Raw genomic sequence first — 19773 nt, forward strand, 5'->3', positions numbered from 1 at the left:
AGCACTCTTTGTCAGACTAAGAACTGACCATCATAACAGTTCTTAGTTTGAGGAAGAGTGCTTGCATTCGAAAGCTCACGCCCTGAATAAATCTTTGTTGGTCTTAAAGGTGCTACTGGACTCTGATTTTATTGTGCTACTTCAGACCAACACGGCTTTGAATCTATCTTGATGTATTGGCAGCATCCAAGGCAGAAGCAAAATGCTGAACTGCCCATTTGCTCTGAGGATGGTATGATTACCGGGATGTTCCTGCAGAAGTGATAATGCCGGCTTTGACTGCTGCAGAACCTTCTTCCCAGATCAGAAAAGGGCTTCTTCCAGATATTGTCCATCTCCCATCTCCTCTGCCTTTGGGTTCCAGCAGCATGTCAGATAAGATAAACTGTGGATCCTTCGTAGCCCTGACACCAGAAAGGAAAGCAAAAAATTACTGGGGAGACAAAGGCAGGTCTGTTTCCTACCACTCAGGATCCGTTTGATTTCAGTATGTGCCCCAAAGGAGTTCCTGAAAGCCACTGCAGGTCTTAAGCCAGGATGCAATGGAGCTGCCTGTGCTCTTCCACATTGCTTGATTGACACACTCCATGGTGATTGGCCACTGACCTCTGCTGTGCTCCTGGCTACTGCTGATCCTTACTGTCCTGCCTGTCTCATGAAAGTAGCCTGGAGTCCTCTTTCCCTGTCTTGGCCTGGCAGGAGGCCTTGGATTTTCAGATCCTGGAAGATGCGGTGAGACAGCCTTTCTTCTTCCTTCTCTTCCTGCAGAGCCAAGCTATGCGCATTGTCCGAACTGTGGGGCAAGCCTTTGAAGTCTGCCACAAGCTGAGCCTGCAGCACACTCATCAGAACGCCGACGGCCAGGAGGACAGCCAGAGCGAGAAGGGCAGCGAAGACTTGGGGGCGCCAGGTACACGGATGGGGAGGGGGTTAATAAGAGCCTTGGCAGGCGTAGTGGATAGAGTTGCGGACTAGGGTCTGAGAGACACAGGTTCGAATCTCCAGTTTGCCATGGAAGCTCACTAGGGGACCGTGGTCCAGTCGCTCGCTCTTGGCCTAACCTACCTCACAAGAATGTTGTGAAGATAAAAATCAAAGGACAGGGGCGTGTAAACCACTTTAGGTTCCCACTGAGGAAAAATGTGTGGCATCAGATGCAAAGAGGGTGCAAGGAACGGCCCTTCCAAGCTTCAAGGAAAAAAGATTGTCAAAATGTCCTGTGGCATGGTGAATGGCTCTCGCTGCCCAACTTGCTCAGAATGATGGCCCCCACTTCTGCAGGTTAAATGAGGAGGATCTTACCTGCAAGCACTGGCAAACACAAAACAAAGGATGTGCGTCTCTTTCGGTGCCCTTGCTGCCCCCCTCCCCAGCAGGCAAAATTTTCTGGAAAAGCAGCTCACAAGAACAATCACGAACCTGCCTTCTATGAAGGTAGCCCCAAGAAGAAGAAAAAGAAGAGTTAGTTTTTATATCCTGCTTTTTACCACCTGAAGGAGTCTCAAAGCAGCTTACAATTGCCTCCCCTTCCTCTCCCCACAACAGACACCTTGGAAGAGGAGGTGAGGCTGGGAGAGTTCTGATGAACTGTGACTGGCCCAAGCTGGCTTCATGTGGAGGAGGGGAATTTGACCCAGTTCTCCAGATCTTCCACCTGAAGGAGGCTCAAAGCAGCTTACAGTCACCATCCCACCCTCCCCCCACAACAAGCACCTTGGGAGGTAGGTGAGGCTGAGAGTGCTGTGAGAGAACTGTGGCTGGCCCAAGGTCACCCAGCAGGCTTCACATGGAGGAGGAGTGGGGAATCCAACCCAGTTCTCCAGATCAGAGACTGTCACCCTTAACCACTCCACCACGATATCTGCTCAAACTAGCAGCAGCTTTCCAGAATTTCTGTTAGAGGTCATTCACATCACCCACTGCCTGGTCCTTTTCACATCACCCATTAACTGGAGATTTCAGGGCTTGAACCCAGGACCTCCTGCCTGGAGATGCTCTGCCACCAATCTCCAGCCCATCCTGCTCACTGTTGCTCTTTGCCATTGAATCTGAAGAAGTGAGCTTTGTCTCCCGGAAACACACAGCAGAACAGAACTTCTCTTTTCTGCCAAGGCCTTCCTGTTTGTATGAAGCTCCGCAAAAGGATGCTAAAGCCCCGGGAGAGGCGGAGAGGGGATCCGCCCAGCTTTCCCCATTGGTCATGCTGTTGAATCTCTTGCAGCCAGCGGCGTGCTGGAAGCGCCACCTGTCAGCACCGCCGAGGAGACGGACATTGACGCTGTGGATGTCGGGCTGCCTGGGAGCGACCACCTGGAGTTCAACAGGGGGGTGACGGACCTCGATGCTGTCGGCGGGGAGTCGCCCATCCTGCCCTGCAACAAGGTATGCTTGTCCCAGTATCCTAAAGAGTTTCTCAGGGAGAATGAGCAAGGGCTAGCCCCTTGCTGGCCACCTCTGAAAATCGGGAGGTTAGAGAGGGGAAGCTCACCACACACACCTGCTCCTACACCTGAACCTGGATAACAATATAGGAGCAGAAGGCCCCAGACAGCCCAAGCAAATGACTGGAGTCATCCAGACATCAGGGGACCTAAAGGGTAATTGGCATCCTAGGCGTTCTGATGGCAGGTTGTGTGTGGGGGTGTTTTCCATCCTTAAAAGAGCTAAAGGCCCAGTCAGAACTAACACGGAGCTCTTCCACCATGCTTGTGGGTTTGGGTGGATGCCAGGTGAAAGGTGGAGGTCTTGGGTCCCTCCTCTCACACTCTCAGACTATATCCACCTACATTCCCAAGGGTAGGTGGTTGGCAGTAGGGTGGGGGGATTTTTAAGGGGACTGGGTGGTGGGTGGTTTTAGGTTTATTACTGCTGTTTATTTTTTTTTACTTTTTTAACTCTTTTTGTTTATGATATTAATGAATTAACAAAAAGAAAAAGGAAACCAGCTAACAACTAAGTTAACACTACAAAGAATATCTTAACACCATACCAAAAAAAGTAAGATAAGGGTCCTCCTCACTCCGTCTGTACTAGTCCATGTGCACCTGACTTCCTTTCTTAAGATAGTCCATAAAATAGCTCCATTGTTCATCATATTCTTCCACCGGCCTTTTGTTAATCATACTTGTAACTGCTGTCTATTTTAATTGTATTCTACAACTGTTTTTTTTAACTGATGTGAGTTGCTGTGAGATGGCCGGACCAAGAGCGGCGGCATATAAATGTAATCAATCAGTTGATCGATCTATCGATCGACACCCTCACCCTTTGGAAGGTCTTATCCATACAAATGTTTCCTACTGGACCAGTGATCCTGTTTCCAGAGTGGAAAAATCTGCAATCGATCAACAGGCAGCTTCCCATTTGTATGTGTAACACCTTCCGAAGGGTGAGGGAAGCTTGGAAACTATTGTTTTCTACAGCTTGGTATTACTGAGCACTAAATTTCTGATCCTTTCTGATAAGAACAAGATTTGTGGACTTTGATCATTTTCTGTGATTTCATGCCATTTGCAAACACTTTAGCATTCACAGAGACATGAGGGGACCTTGCTGTAGACTAAGAGAGGAACTGGGTCAGTTAAATCCATAGTCAGATCAATATCTGTGACGTTAGAACAGTAAAAACTCCTTTCTGTTTCTAACTCCCTACTGTTCTTCTCTCTTCAGCCTTAACCAGCAAACTCTCTAACTGTCATTCCTCAACTGTCATTCTCTGTCAGTTTCTCCTTTGGGTCCCCTGGACATTCTAAAATGGGTCTCCATAAGTGGGCAGAGGCCTTTCCATTCAATCACCCACCAGTTTTTGTCAAAAAGATACATTATATTACAAAATATAATATGTTCAAGGGGGTGGCAGGTTACAGTGGATGAGCGATAGGTTTGTGAGTGTCCTGCATAGTGCAGGGGGTTGGACTAGATGACCCAGGAAGTCCCTTCCAACTCTATGATTCTATACAATTTCACCTAACGGCCCTTAATGCCCTCCTATGCAGACATAGCCAAACTTAAAATGCATGTCTAAAACAGTGTAATAAAATAGTTTTGTCACATTCTTGCTGTTCCTTTGAAATCTGTTGGCTCTATTTTCATCCAAAAGCTCCAGTGCTTCCCAAGCTAGTTTCCTGCTTCTAGTGTCTTAAAGGAAATCTGCTTCTTGTGCTGTTTATTATACAGGTGCTTGTAGCTGGCCTACAGATAGGGGGGTAAAAATTCCATATGCATACATATCCATCCATCCATCCATATATAGTGTTGTAAACTGCTGTCTAGTCTTAGCTGGCTATCACATAGAGCAGGAATTCCCAACCAGGGGTCCATGGACCCCTGGGCGTCCGCAGGAGTTCTGAAGGAAGTTGATAGAACCTCTGAAGTGGCATAGTATTGAGCGGGGGTCTGGACTTTCTTTGCAGCTCCTTCTCTTCTTTCTGGCTTACACGAGGCAGAGCCGGCATAGTAGCAGCAACGCTGCAGGGGGGGAACAAAAGGAGGGCTAAGGATATGGGTTGTGATGTCATTTCTGGGGGCGTGGCAGAGAAGTATGGCCAGCTGACATCACTTCCAAGGCTCCTCGAAGTCTGAAAAATTATTTCAGGGGTTCCTCCATGGTCAAAAGTTTGAAAAAGGCTGGCATAGAGTTTTATAGGCAAGAGGTGAACAGAGGTAGTTTTCAATTGCCTGGCTCATATATTTGTCTGTGTGTGTGTTTGTGTATATATACACACATAACACACAGACCCCACACATTACAATATACCTGTTCACTTCCTTAAAAGCATTGGGTGCAGAATCGAGAACAACAAAATCAGCGTCCAGATCTTAGTAACAGAATCTTTTGGCTTGGACCTATACATTTTCATCCCTTTTAGTATAATTCAAATCTTAAAAGAATGGTAGCCAGTAAGAAAAATAACCCTGTGCAGAACCTCCCATGCCAACTTGAAGATCTTTATCATATCCGTTAGCATCCAAAAAAGTCTTTAGGAAGCCAGAAGATGGCCCATAGCCTAAATGAGAGCTGTTTGGTGGAGCAGGAGTGCTTTCACTTGGGGAAAAGGGATTTCAGAGTCACTGCAGGTGAGATTAATTCAGGTGTACCTAAATATGCATCAGAGCCATTTGGGTCACTGGGTCTCAAGCAGGCCAACTCCTCCTTGTGTGCCCTGATTTCCATGGTAACTTCTGTGGTCTCCTTTCAAGGTGTGAGGTGGGGGGGAGGACAAGCTTGCTTCTAGTTCATCCCCACACTCCCTGTTTTCTGTTGGATTTTTTGCATCTTTGCATACAGGCACTCTCCATATGAGAGGGAGGATCAGTGCATGTTTGGGGTGAATTCGAGCTTATTCTTTGTCGGTTAGATTCAGTTAATAGCTTGGTGTAGTGGTTAGGAGTACGGACTTCTAATCTGGTGAACCGGGTTCAATTCTGCAGTCCCGCACATGCAGCCAGCAAGGGTGACCTTGGGCTCACCACGGCACTGATAAAACTGTTCTGACCGAGCAGTGATATCAGGGCTCTCTCAGCCTCACCCACCTCACAGGGTGTCTGTTGTGGGGAGAGGAAAGGGAAGGAGACTGTAAGCCACTTTGAGACTCCTTTGGGTAGAGAAAAGCATCTTATATGAACCAACTCTTTTTCTCTCAGTCAGTCAGTAGGTGCCTCTACTTCTGTATCGTCCTCTGTTTGAGAAAGAGTCAGTGTCGCAATAAGTTACTGTAACAAAAAGAAATGTGTTAGGAACAAAGTTTACCTCAGTGAGAACCTATGAGATTGAATGTATGTTTGTTATTACAATTTAACCAACTGAGAAGAAAAGAGAAAAGCCTGTCAGCTGTACAAGCAATGTCCTTTGTGTTTGTTAAATGTGTTCCAACAGTTACTCAAGGAAAACCGACCAATTATTTCAAGAAAGGAATATCTGCCCAAGGGGAAAAAACAGCTGATGCAGCAACATTGTCTCAAAAGAATACTTCCCCACTTACTCTTGCCTGGGATTCTGTGAGGTCTAAAGCAGGGGTAGTCAAACTGCGGCCCTCCAGATGTCCATGGACTACAATTCCCAGGAGCCCCCTGCCAGCGTTCGCTGGCAGGGGCTCCTGGGAATTGTAGTCCATGGACATCTGGAGGGCCGCAGTTTGACTACTCCTGGTCTAAAGGCTGTCAGGCAGTTTTATTCTCATATTCAAAAGGGATATTGGTTCAAATTACAAACCCAGATACATCATTTTCTGCCCTGTCCCGGTAGCTCCTCCTAAGTATGCCTCTATGCATTGGGAAGAAAGTGGGTGGTATTGAGAATGTTAATCTTCAGGAACGGGGAGGCAGGAGGCAGTGAGTGATGAAGGGCCTTCACCATCTCAGCATCTGCTTGTGTTTTTCAGGGCTTGCTGCATCCAGGGAATATCCTGCTGGCTTCCCCCAAGATGCTGCTACCTTCCTCTTCCCAGTTACCTGAATCAGGGGTCCCTCTGTCGACTCACCATCAAATGCAGCTTCTTCAGCAGCTCTTGCAACAGCAGCAGCAGCAAACGGAAGTTGCTGTAGCCCAGGTTATTATTCATGCCTTGAGACCATAGGGGGGGGGATGCTGGGAAATCCCTTGCGGATCCACTGATTGGAATGAGCATACGAAATGTGGTAGTCTGAACTGGCGGGTCAGGTTAGACAGGGCAGAGATTGGGGATCCATTGGTCCATGCATAAGTTTGGGGCCAGGCAGAGGAATGGTCATCAGAACCCCAGGGCCTTGCAGCAGGCCAGAACCTGAACAGAAAACGGCTTGTTTTCATCGGTCTGTGATGGATAGGTGCTTGAGCATTGACTGTTTTTGATCTCTTAAGAGTTCGTTATTAGATTTTCTCTGTCTTTTTGCTTTCCGAAGAGATCCCTCATGTCTGTTTTTGTGCCTTCCATTCCTTGACTGCATAGTCTGATGGGTTGTTGGAGGGAGAGGCGAAGGTTATGACAATGATTTTTTTCAGTTGCTTCATTCTGATGCGCAAATGTTGAATATTTTGAGCTGATGCTACCCTTGGTAGCTCATCCAAGATCGTAAGGTTGGTTTCAAGCAGGGCCATTTCCCCACCACCACCCCAACCAGGTTTAATTCCCCCCTCACCTACATGCAGCCATCTGGGTTATCTTGGGCTTGCCACAGCACTGATAAAGCTGTTCTGACCGAGCAGTAATCTCAGGGCTCTCTCAGCCTCACCTCCCTCACTGGGTGTCTGTTGTGGGGAGAAGAAAGGGAAGATGATTGTAAGCCACTTTGAGACTCCTTCGGGTAGAGAAAAGCAGCAAATAAGAACCAACTCTTCTTCTTCAGTAATCTCAGGGCTCTCTCAGCCTCACCCACCTCACAGGGTGTCTGTTGTGGGGAGAGGAAAGGGAAGGCGAATGTAAGCCACTCTGAGACTCCTTTGGGAAGAGAAAAGCGGCATATAAGAACCAACTTTTCCTCTTATTCTCATCCTTAAGTGATGTAACCTGGAGGGCATGTTGACAGACAATAGATATGCCTGTTTGCATCAATATTTATTTTAATAATTATTTATATTTATTATCAACTAGCATAAATAAAAATTGTGGTTACTTACCAGAAAGTGGCACTCTGACTAATATGCATTGTATATCAGGATGCCTAATATGGAGCCCACATTGCGAAATATTGTTCAAAATGTTGCTTGCATAGAGACAGATCTAGCTTGCAGCCACCAGGCTGCCTCCAAACCAGAGGCCCTTTTCTGTGTCTGTCCCACAGGTGCATTTGCTGAAGGACCAGCTGGCGACGGAGGCTGCTGCACGCCTTGAAGCCCAAGCCCGGGTGCACCAACTCCTGCTGCAAAACAAGGACCTCCTCCAACACATCTCCCTTTTAGTGAAGCAGGTGCAGGACCTGGAGGCAAAGCTGTTGGGACCCCACACCAGTAAGAGCCTCCCTCTCTGCCTCTGTCCCTCTGGTAGTGCTCTCCTTCTGACGCTTCTTATTTTGTATCTAACTTCATTTGACACCTGCTTCTTGGCCATGAGAGCCAGCGTGGTGTAGTGGTGCCCTCTAATCTCATAGAATTATAGAATCATAGAGTTGGAAGGGACTTGCTGGGTCATCTAGTTCTACCCCCTACACTATGCAGGACATCACAACCCTACTGCTGACACTGTAACCTGCCACCTCCTTGAACCTTCACAGAATCAGCCTCTCTGTCAGATGGCTATGCAGCCTCTGTTTAAAAATTTCCAAGGATGGAGAACCTACTACCTCCTGAGGAAGCCTTTTCCACTGAGAAACCACTCTGTCAGGAACTTCTTCTGGATGTTTAGACGAAATGTCTTTTGAATTAATTTCATCCCATTGGTTCTGGTCTGTCCCTCTGGGGCAAGAGAGAACAACTCTGCTCCATCCTCTATATGGCAGCCTTTTAAATACTTCAAGATGGCTATCAGATCCCCTCTGGAGAACCGGGTTTGTGGCTCCACTCTGCCACACACAGCCAGCTGGGTGACCTTGGACCTGTCCCAGTTCTCTTAGGGCTGTTCCCACAGAGCAGTCCTTTCAGAGTTCTCTCAATCCCAACAACCTTTTCTGGGGAGAGGAAGGGAAAGGGTTTGTAGGCTGTTTTGGGACTCCTGCGGGTAGTGAAAAGACGGTTATAAAAAAAAAACAGCCTTTCTTCTTGTTCACCCTCGCCATGGGCATGGTAGGACATCATTATGGCGGTGGGACCTCAACTCAGGGGTAGAATTTCAGATAGATATCCCTGTCTGTAGGCAACCCCCTAGGCTTTTCAAGGCAAGGGACGTTTAGAGATGGTTTGTCATCGCCTGCATTTGTGAAGCAAACCAGGTATTCCTTTGTAGTTTTCCATCAAAATACTGAGCAGGGTCAACCCTGCTTAGCAGCCACATCTGATGAGATTGGGTAGCGTAGGCTATCCAGGTCAGGTCTCTTCTGTAATAGTAGAATGAAATTCAAGCCTGGTAGCACCTTAAAGGCCAAGCTTGTTTCCTCAGATACGTCCATGGTAGAACTTGGAAGATTTCTGTTTCAGTTCCCAGCATCTCCAGGTGGCACCAGGCGAGACAGTTGCTTTTATACTTTCATACTTGTCGTTTTACAGAGAGGTAATTGGGAGAGGTCCTGAACTGGATGGCCCAGGCTGGCCTGCTCTTGTCAGATCTCGAAAGCTCCACAGGGTCGAACTTGGTGTGTTCTTGGATGGGAGACCACTAAGGAAGGCCAGGGTCAACATGCAGGCCATGGCAAACCAGCTCAGTTTTGTTAGCAAATAAGGCAGTAAGGTTGTACACCCTGATTTAAGAATAGGTAAAGGTTTATTAAGAGCCTCTTGTGGCGCAGAGTGGTAAGGCAGCCGTCTGAAAGCTTTGCCCATGAGGCTGGGAGTTCAATCCCAGCAGCCGGCTCAAGGTTGACTCAGCCTTCCATCCTTCCGAGGTCGGTAAAATGAGTACCCAGCTTGCTGGGGGGTAAACGGTAATGACTGGGGAAGGCACCGGCAAACCATCCCGTATTGAGTCTGCCATGAAAACGCTAGAGGGCGTCACCCCAAGGGTCAGACATGACTCGGTGCTTGCACAGGGGATACCTTTACCTTTACTTTTAAAGGTTTATTAGCGCAGAATGGTAAGGCAGCTGACATGCTGTCTGAAGCTCTGTCCATGAGGCTGGTAGTTCAATCCCAGCAGCCGGCTCAAGGTTGACTCAGCCTTCCATCCTTCCGAGGTCGGTAAAATGAGTCCCCAGCTTGCTGGGGGGTAAACGGTAATGACTGGGGAAGGCACTGGCAAACCACCCCGTATTGAGTCTGCCATGAAAACGCTGGAGGGCGTCACCCCAAGGGTCAGACATGGGAGATAGACTGGAACTGTGGCTTCTGAGAAGAAGCAGGAAATTGCCCCTAGTAATTTGGAGACACAGAATGACACTTAACAGGAGAGAAGGTCCTGACTTCACTGTCCTATCTAACAGTCTTCTTGCTGCCCGCTGCAGAGTCTATTGTCTATTGTCTATTCCAACAAATTTGTCTCTTGCCTTAAAAATCTTACCGCAAAGGCAGCCAAACTGTGGCTCTCCAGAGGTCCACGCCCCATAGAAGTAATACAGCTTCATGTCCAGGAGAGTGAGTACTCGCCTGGGGGACTGAGGTTCTTAGGCAAGCCTTCTTGACTTGAATTCTCTTACAAACATTGGAATTTATGGCACAGCGCCAGCCCAGCTAGCCAACACAGTGCCAGACTGAGAGAGAGAGACACCGTGAGGCGGGATTATCGAAAAACAGCCATGTGGAAACTTAAGACATCCATCCGTTGGGTTGAATTTTGAACACACAAAGCTGCCTTCTCCTGAATCAGACTGCTGGGCCTTCAAAGTCAGTATTGTCTCCTCCAGGCTTTCTCAACCAGGGTTTCGTAAAACCCTGGGGTTTCTTGATGGCCCTGGAAGAGTTTCTGAGATGGGTGGGAATGAATTAATTTGTAATAGATTTTTAAAATTTGTTAAACAGGTATTGGGTGATACCGCCATAGATGAGAATGTCAACCTCCCCCACTCCTAAACTGGTCAGTGTTGGGCCTGGAAGGAGAGGGGCCCTGGGAAGTTTTATAGAGTGTGTATGCATGGGAAATGCTATATTTCTGCAGAACTGCCTTATTTCATTATGTTCCCCCATGCCCAATATCATATTTTTTTCACAAAACAGGGCAGGCTGAGTTAAGCGTAGGCTAGTTGACAGCAGCAGTGTTTCTTTCCTGGGATTTATCACCGCAGACCAACGGCTATGCGGGAAAAGTTATTCCAGCTGTTGCGTGGACTTGTTCCTGCTAGTTGCAGAAAACTTCCCAAGGACACCAACTGTGCATTAGAACAGCAAGAAAGAAAAATGCTTTTGGAGCTGTTACAGGAAGTAATTAGCAGATTCAGTGAGCCTGAACTGATTCAGTTTGGCTTATGCTTACTAATGATGCAAGCAAGACCTGTGAGAAAAAACACATGCTAGATTCAGGGCATGATTTACATTAGATTCCTTGACCGCTCACTCCATTAAAAAAAAGAAGAAAGAAATGGCCAAAAAGAGCCACTTCCCAGGAGCTGAACATTTTTTAACTGCATTGGAGTTCGTATTTACACTGTGTTGACGCCTGCAGAACAATAAAATACTCTCTGCCATTCCACAACTGGTGATGCATCTGCCCGTTGTTCTCCAGAACTTGACATATTTATTTATTTATTTATTTATTTCCCTTGGGATGGTTTTCCCCCAGAGTTGAATCCAAACAAATGATAACCTTATAAATTTAGCTTGTAAGGCCTTTGAGTCTTTTAAACATCATCTCTTGGGGGCGCAGAGTGGTAAAGCAGCAGACATGTAGTCTAAAGCTGTCTGCCCATGAGGCTGGTAGTTCAATCCCAGCAGCTGGCTCAAGGTTGACTCAGCCTTCCATCTTTCCGAGGTCGGTAAAATGAGTACCCAGCTTGCTGGGGAGTAAACGGTAATGACTGGGGAAGGCACTGGCAAACTGAGTCTGCCATGAAAACGCTAGAGGGCGTCACCCCAAGGGTCCTGGGTGCTTGCACAGGGGTTACCTTTACCTTTAAACATCATTATGCTGTGTACTAATTCATGGTTCCCCCTCTGTTTATATTTGTGGACGTGTAATTCTCATTTCGTTGCATCTGAGGAAATAGGCTGCGCACATGAAAGGTTACCCCTTGAATAAAATTGTTGGCCTGAAAGGTGCCGCTGGACTCAAATTTTGCCCTGGGATGAAAAAAATCTACTTTCTCTGATCTGTGACCAAGAAGCCATTGGCCAAAGATACATCTTTCCCAAAAAGTCCCCTCTCCTGAAACTAGCCCTCAGGTTTTAAGGATTTTGACTAAGCATGCATATGGGAAAACACAGATATTGAGGAGCACCCTATACTAGATGTGAATTTCCTGCATCCTGCAGGGGGCTGGACTAGAAGACCATTGAGGTCCCTTCCATCTCTATGATTATATAAATCGGTGAAATATTGCATAACTCTAGTAAATGAGAGAACAAGCAGTTGCTAGCTAGATCTGTTTAAAATGTCTTAGGGCTGGGTTCAAGGCCATCACTAGGGAAGAGAACCAAATGTATTTAATTTCCTAAAAAGTCTCCCTGTAGAATTTGCTTTGTTTCTGCTGAATGTTTGCCATCTTTGAGCATTTCTTAGCCTAAGACTGTAAGGAATACATGAGCTGCCCCCGCCCCAGCATGGTGCTAGCAGGCCCTGCAAGAAACAGGAGCAGCCGAATCATTATCAAGAAGACCTAGGCTGGACAGACAGTGTGCTTTGTTCAGAAGAGAACAGTGTTCAAGTGGGGGAGGGCTCTTGGATCCACAGACAAGTCACCTTCTCTCTCAAGAGATTTGATCAGACCCCTCTTCCTCCCCCTCTCTTCCTGTTTTGCAGTGGGCTCTCAAGACAGTTTGCTGGAGATCACCTTCCGAGCGGGCGCCCAGCCCATGCTGTGCGACCCCACCACCCCGATGCCTGCGGACACCCACCTGCTCCAGCTGGACCACAGCTTCCCCGGCACTGCCAACTCCCTGAGCAGCCCTTTAGGTAGGAGCGACTGCTTGGCCAAGCTGGAATGCTTCCGCTTCTTCCCCAGCACCACCCCGCCCCTGGGCAGCTTGGAGCTCATCAAGTTCCGAGAGTCCGGGATCGCCTCTGAGTACGAGTCCAACACGGACGAGAGCGAGGACTGGGACTCGTGGGCCCAGGAGGAGCCGCTCCGGCTGGCCAATGTCTTGCACAAGCAGGGCCTGGGGGACAGCCTGGATGATGAGATTGCCATCTAGGGAGCCGCAGGGGCAGCTGAGGTCTGTGGCCAGAGGTCGGGGGCCTTCTTGTCGATGGGCCCGAACCAGCCTGCATCTCCTGCCACGCGGGCAGCCGCAGAGCCGTGCCCGATGCCTGGGGACAGACTTCCCAGGAGAGAAAGTGCTATTGGGGAGCACGTCAAGGGCTGCTCCCTCCCTTTCCTTTGGCCTGCTGAGAGCTCTTAGCAGGTGGCAAAGGAACTGCTTTCCTTTCAAGTGAAAATAGCCATATGCCAGAATAGTCCTCTCCGAACTCAGGGCTGCGTATAATTTGCGACTCCTCCATGCACCAAATGCAGAACTTGGCACCCGGTTCCGATTTCAGCATTGTGAGAATCTCAGCTATTATATATATTTAAAATTTTTTAGGCCAGGAGGCTGCGACAATGCTCTTGAAAGCATGCAGGCAGTGGCTGATGAGATCTCGAAAGCTGGAGGTGGAGACGAGAAAGGGGCTTGCACCAGACGAGGACGTGGCATGCATAGGCCCTGGCCCCTCACTTTAACTAGAAGAAGCAGAACTCAGATGCAAAGTCAGCTTAAGAGGGAGGATGGCATGTTCAGGTAGCCGACTTCTGCTTCTTTGGGGACAGAGTGAGGTTGAGCTTGGCCAGGGGAGTCCATGGGATGGGGTGGGGAGCAGTCATACGACGTTTACACCAGGAGTAGTCAACCTGTGGTCCTCCAGATGTCCATGGACTACAATTCCCATGAGCCCCTGCCAGCAAATGCTGGCAGGGGCTCATTTGAATTGTAGTCCATGGACATCTGGAGGACCACAGGTTGACTTCCCCTGGTTTACACAGCCCCAGTCTCAGCAGTGACTCTCCGGCGTCAGGCCTTCCCTTGTGCAGAACTGTTTAGCCTCCAGACGCAACCCCGTAGCCTTAAGTTCCTTCACTTTAATGGCGATCCGAGTTGCCTCAACCGGCGACACAGCCGTCCCTTCTCTCGACTTCTGTTTCAATCCTTCTCTCTCTCCACCCCAATGCCAGAAGAGCCGCTGGGCCGGTGCGTGGTGACCCTGGCCCCTTAAAGACAGATTGTTGCAGTACTCGGCCTCGACTGCACGTCCTAACTGCAGGCCTCTGTTTGTCATAGTGATCATTTAGCGGTGGCTTTTTCAAGGCTTTATAAGGCAACATTTCCTGCCCTGCAGCGGAGGCTGTCCTTGAATGAGGCATCCACATGGGCTAAGCTAATTGCCCAGCTCTGTCACCCCAGGTCCGTGTCTTTCTGGCTGTGTGCTGATCACCCGGGAGTGACTCGGTTCACATTGCTGTATGTTTCTCATGCAGTAGCGCGCCATCCTAAGGAAGACACCCCCTCCTCCCGTCCCTCCACAGCTGATGTGCATAGGAAGCCTCTGCATCTGGCAGAACAGGCTGCTGCCCGCCCCCCTCCCAAAGGGCTGGCCGGGGTGAATCCGATTTGAGAAACTGCACCCACAGTTCTGCTGTCGTGTAGCTCCCAGTGACGTCTTGGCACAGGCAGTGTTGCAGATTGGTATCCAGCACAGCGAACGGGTAGAGCCTCTGCTCAGCATGCAGAAAGTCTCAGGGTCGGTCCCCAAGACAGCTAATCAAAAGGAACTCTAGTCCTAGGCAACCCTGGCTTCAACCATCTAGTTGTCTGACAGAACAAATTTAGAGTCCAGCAGCACCTTTAAGGCTTAAAGGTGCCCCTGGACTTCACATTTGTCCTGCTGCTTCAGACCGACATGGCTACCCACTTGAATCTATCTTAGTGGTCTGACAGTGGCAGAAATGGCCGGGGCAGCTTTGCATGGCAGAAGGCCCCAGGTTCAATCCCTGGCATTTCCAGATAAAAGGATCAGACCTCTGCCTGAAACCTCGGAGAACTGCTTGCCAGTCAAAGTGAACAGCTCTAACCGTAGCCGTGTTGGTTTGGAGCAGCAGAACAGAGTTTGAGTCCAGAGGCACTTTTAAGACCAGCCAAGTCTTAAGCTATAATTTTTCAAGTGCATGCGCACATCTTCAAATGCCTGAAGGATATATTTGAAGAAGTACACATGCACACAAAAAGCTTATGCCCTGAATCAAACTGGGTTGGCCGTCAAGAGGCCAGTGGACTCAAACTCTCGCCCTGACCAGGATAGGCCAAGAATCTGACTCTGCAGAAAGCCGCTTTGCATGTATTCCAATGTTTTCTCCTCCAAGCACCAGCAGGGTACCAATCTCAGACCGATCGGGTTCCTTTCCTTTTTTTCTTTTTGCTGCTTCTATCGGTTCCTTCCACTTGTGTGCTTTTCATTTTCTAGAAAACCTCCCATAGGAGTGCTCCATCTTCCAGACACACACACATCCCTGCCTCTCTCTTCACAAGGCTGATTTCCAGCACCAGAGGTAGCAAATGCTTCCTCCTTTCCTGAGTGAAACTATAATCCTAAATATGTTTTGCTTCATTTCACCTGTCCCTAAAATCTTCTAAATCAGGGGTAGTCAACCTGTGGTCCTCCAGGTGTCCATGGACTACAATTCCCATGAGCCCCTGCCAGCATTTGCTCTTGGGGCTCTTGGGAACTGTAGTCCATGAACATCTGGAAGACCACAGGTTGACTACCCCTGTTCTAAATGCTCTTGTGTTGTTCTGCTACTGCTGTTGTGGATTTTGCCGTTGCAGCATCAGCTGTTTAGAGTGTCAAGCTCAGAGCCCTGGGTTCAGGTACCTACTCCACCGTGAAGCTCATTGGGTGATAGTAGACCAGTCCCTTGCTCTCAGCCTAGCCTACTTTGCAAGACTGTTGTGAGGAGGCAATGAGAAAGGGAAAAGAGCCATGTCTGCCATCCTGTGCTCCTTGGAGAAGGAGTGGGATAAAAATGCACTAGTTAGATAGATGGATTTGCCATTCCTTGATTCAAAGAGGGTGGTTTTCAGATCCTTCGAATGGGGAAGGGGGGGAATAAGAAGGCATAAAGGCAGATCTGCAGTGAACGCAGGTACTGATTATGGACTGTAGGGCAGGACTCACCTGCAGTGGTGCCCGTGGAAGTAGGGAAGGCATTTGATAGTGTCGTTTTTAATGTTCTCAGCTGGACTGCCATGTAGTTCTTTCTGATGAAGCTAATTCTTTTTATTCTCCCTTCTTCTTCTTCTTCTTTGTGTGAATTTGTGCACAATAATGTGAGCAAAAAGCCCTCGTCACCGGTTGGAGCTGGGAGATGACCGAGCAGCTGCTGCCCCTGCAAGCAGCCTCATTTGAGCCCATGTTCCCATGAGAGTCTTCAACCCTCAGATTGTATCTCTTCTATATTTATGTGGTAGATGGTCTTTTAGATATTTCCCATTCCCTCTTCTGTTCTTTCCGGTACTAGAATGGTCATCACAGAATGAAGTTCCCTCAGGACAAGGCTTGAGGCGGAAGCTGAGGGAGATGAGGCCTAACTTGACATCACCTCAGGTCAAGGCTTGAGGTGGAAGCTGAGGGAGATGAGGCCTAATTTGACATCACCTCAGGTCAAGTCTTGAGGTGGAAGCTGAGGGAGATGAGGCCTGACTTGACATCACCTCAGGTCAAGGCTTGAGATGGAAACTGAGGGGAGATGAGGCCTAACTTGACATCACCTCAGGTCAAGGCCTGAGGTGGAAGTTGAGGGAGATGAGGCCTAACTTGACATCACCTCAGGTTAAGGCTTGAGGTGGAAGCTGAGGGAGATGAGGCCTAACTTGACATCACCTCAGGTCAAGGCCTGAGGTGGAAGTTGAGGGAGATGAGGCCTAACTTGACATCACCTCAGGTCAAGGCTTGAGGTGGAAGTTGAGGGAGATGAGGCCTAACTTGACATCACCTCAGGTTAAGGCTTGAGGGGGAAGCTGAGAGAGATGAAGCCTGACTTTAAAAATATTCTCCGTGGGAGGGTTGCCAGGTCTGTTGGGCCAATCAGCAAGGGATGGGGGAAACTTATTGGGAGTGTGGAGGGGAGAAGCCAGAAGTAAACACAATATTGCCTTGTCAGCTGGAAGTGATGTGGGCACATCAGTGACATTAGGGGGCAACACTCTGGTTTAGGTCCAGTGTTGCCCCCTGACATCACCAATGTTACTACATCACTACCAGATGATGTTGCAATGCCCCATTTATTTCTGGCTTCTTACCTGTTTGGGTGAGGGAGTTAATTTCCCCGAATTTCTGAGAGCCCAGAAACAGGAGGAGAGGCTCCAAAGTCGGGGGTCCTCTGCCCCCAACTGGGGACTGAAATTGTGGCAGCCCAGTTCGCCATCTCTAGGCAGCATCCGCCATATGGCAGGCCAGCTGAAGCCAAAGCAAACTAGGCCCATTGTTTACCACTCAGCGGGACTAGCTGGGACACAACTCAGGGAGACAGTGCCTTTAGGACAATGTGGGAGGAGGGCTTCTCTCCCCGCCTGGTCTCTATGCTGCCTAGGAAAGGGGGCCTAAGAAGGGAGCGACAGGATTGCTCTAGAGTCCGTGACAAAGGACTAAAGCGGTACGAGAAGCTGCCGCATTTTGCGCGCATCTCTCACATTAAAGCCAACTCTGGAAATGTAAGACCAGGGCTTTGACGAGCGTAATAGTGACAAGAAGTATGGGGAGTGAGTGTCGAGAGCAGGGATTCCCAACTAGGGGTCTGTGGATCCCTGGGGGTCCACAAGAGCTCTGAAGGTGGTCTGCAGGAGTGGTATGGGGGAGGTCACAGCTGTCTTCTTAGCTCTTCCTTCCCGCCTATATGAGACAGAACCCCCATAGTCATAGTCAAGGCAGGGGGGAGGGAGCAAAAGGAGGGCTAAGGGAGCAGGTAGTGATGTCACGTCTGGAAGTGTGGTAGGAGGCGTGGCCAGCTGACATCACTTCCGGGGGCTCCTCAAAGCCTGAAAAACAATTTCTGGGGCTCCTCCACAGTCAAAAGATTGAAAAAGCCTGGTCTATAGAGAAGGAAAGGGAATTTAGGCCAGATAGTTTCTCCCCCATGCCAAAAAAAGAACCCATGATGTGGAGAAAAGATATTTAGTAAGACAAGGTCCACAAGACACGATAGCCAGAAGCAGTGCGTGCCAGGCGTGACCTACAGAACTGCTGGCAGGTGCCCCAGGCAAGAGGTTTGATGGCAGGGGGAAGTCACCTGCTCAGCTTGGCAAATGTTTAGTTCATGAGGAACAGAAAAGGCCGCTTCCTGTGGGAACTCGACAGCAGCCCTAGCCCCACATTAGCAGCAAATGAGCACACAGTCCGTGTACTACGCACGCACGATTTCTGCTTGCGCACACAATGCACAGCTCTTACATTCAACGTGCTTGCGGCAGAACGCATGGTTCAAATGCCATGTGCATCCCGGCAGCCGGTCCCCAGCTTTATTTTGAAAGAGAAAATGCATCGGCTCTCAAACAAAGGTGCGCACGTGCATGCTGGGATGTATACACATTTGCTGTCATTGGGGGGCTAGTTGCTCACCTGGGGTTTCTCAGGATCCTGTGGCCTACCTTGAGTCCTTGGGAAGGGTTTTGACTCTCACCTTGTCTGGTATCCCTGTATATTTCTGCTTCCGTCTCTTTCTTCACAACGCCTCCTTGGAGCGCTCTGTGTTTTGTTCTTTCTCGGACTACCACACTCGCTGTTACAGAACGACTTTCTGTGTAAGTGCACTTAACCCCCAGGGTGGTGGTGTTTGCTTCTTGGCTTTTGCTAAATAAATCTTACTTATTTCTAAACCTTCTCTGTCGTTTCTGCTTTCTTGGCTTTCCTCTGTTATCTCCCTCACCCTTCCTCTCTTGCCTTCACTCCCAGTGACCCTTAGAGAGACATCCAGTTTGCTCACGACCCCTTGCAAACAGCAGAACAGGGAGAAAATAGAAAGAAAGCAGTTCAGGAGGAGAAGAGTTGGGCTTTTGTACCCTGATTTTAACTACCGGGAGGGGCATACAATTCCCTTCCTCTCCCCACCACAGACACCCTGTAAGGCTGAGAAGGCTGAGAGAACCGTCACTGGCCCAAGGTCACCCAGCAGGCTGCATGCGGTGAGTTGGGAAATCCAACCCAGTTCTCCAGATTAGAGGCCACCACTCTTAACCACTACGCCAAGCTGGCTTTCCAAGGGCAACAATTCCTTCTGTCTTCGAAAACGATGAGAGCCAGAATGAGTTCCAGGTTGTCACTTGTTTGCAGGGTAACCACTTTCCTTGGTAGCTCCCAGCACTTACTTCTAATCAATAAATCTGTATCTCCCCCAGGGAAGTTTGTTTGGTCTTGGCCAGGGCCAAGGCTTTTTTGGTCCTGGCCCCGACCTGGTGGAACGAGCTTCCAGACGAGCTGAGGGCCCTGTAAGATGGAGCTCTTCTGCCAGGTCTATGGTTGAGGCCAGCCCAGGAAGATCTGATACCTCCCTGGACAAGAGAGGAGCGAAGTGTGAGACTGGACGCCCCTCCCACTAGCCGGCCATCGCCGTGGGCAAGGGGTCGGCACTCAGGGCTCTCCCTGTGACTGTTTTTAAGCTTTTAGTTAGCGCCATGGGATTGATGTGTCGCCGCCATAGGGGTTTTTAATGGGTGTTTTAATGGGTTAATACTGTATTTTATTGGGGGTTTTAGTGTGACCCGCCACAAGCCAGTTTACTGAGAGCGGCGGGATATAGATCACACCATAAATAAATAAATAAATAATAACATGTCTTTCCACATTAGTATGCAACACTTTTGCATATCACAATATGACCAAGGACCCACAGGGACGGTTGCTACTTGGGATCCTCCATTTACCATTAGAACCGACGGCCATATTGATACGCGGAAGTGTTGCATACACCTGTGGAAAGACGTATTATGAGATATAAATTCATTGAGTAGAAATAAGTGCTGGGAGCTACCGAGGAAAGTGGTCACCCTGAAAACGAGAGAGAATCTGGACCTCGGTCTGGCTCTCGTTAACTTCTAAT

General features: G+C 48.8%; 1 protein-coding gene across 3 annotated transcripts in view; it reads left to right on the forward strand.

The window, feature by feature from the left end:
• Positions 1–19773, forward strand: part of LOC143835118 (carboxyl-terminal PDZ ligand of neuronal nitric oxide synthase protein-like) — an 88226-nt gene that overhangs the window by 51913 nt on the left and 16540 nt on the right. For 2 of the 3 annotated variants that reach the window (XM_077332287.1, XM_077332286.1), the window contains 5 exons: positions 769–910; positions 2222–2382; positions 6381–6548; positions 7759–7924; positions 12453–12605. In XM_077332287.1, the coding sequence (XP_077188402.1) occupies positions 769–910; positions 2222–2382; positions 6381–6548; positions 7759–7924; positions 12453–12605 (790 nt within the window). Of the gene's footprint in view, positions 1–768; positions 911–2221; positions 2383–6380; positions 6549–7758; positions 7925–12452; positions 18559–19773 lie in introns of those variants that run through there. The other variant, XM_077332288.1, reaches the window with a different exon arrangement.

This window comes from Paroedura picta, chromosome 4, assembly GCF_049243985.1.
Source record: "Paroedura picta isolate Pp20150507F chromosome 4, Ppicta_v3.0, whole genome shotgun sequence".
Classification (NCBI taxonomy): domain Eukaryota; kingdom Metazoa; phylum Chordata; class Lepidosauria; order Squamata; family Gekkonidae; genus Paroedura; species Paroedura picta.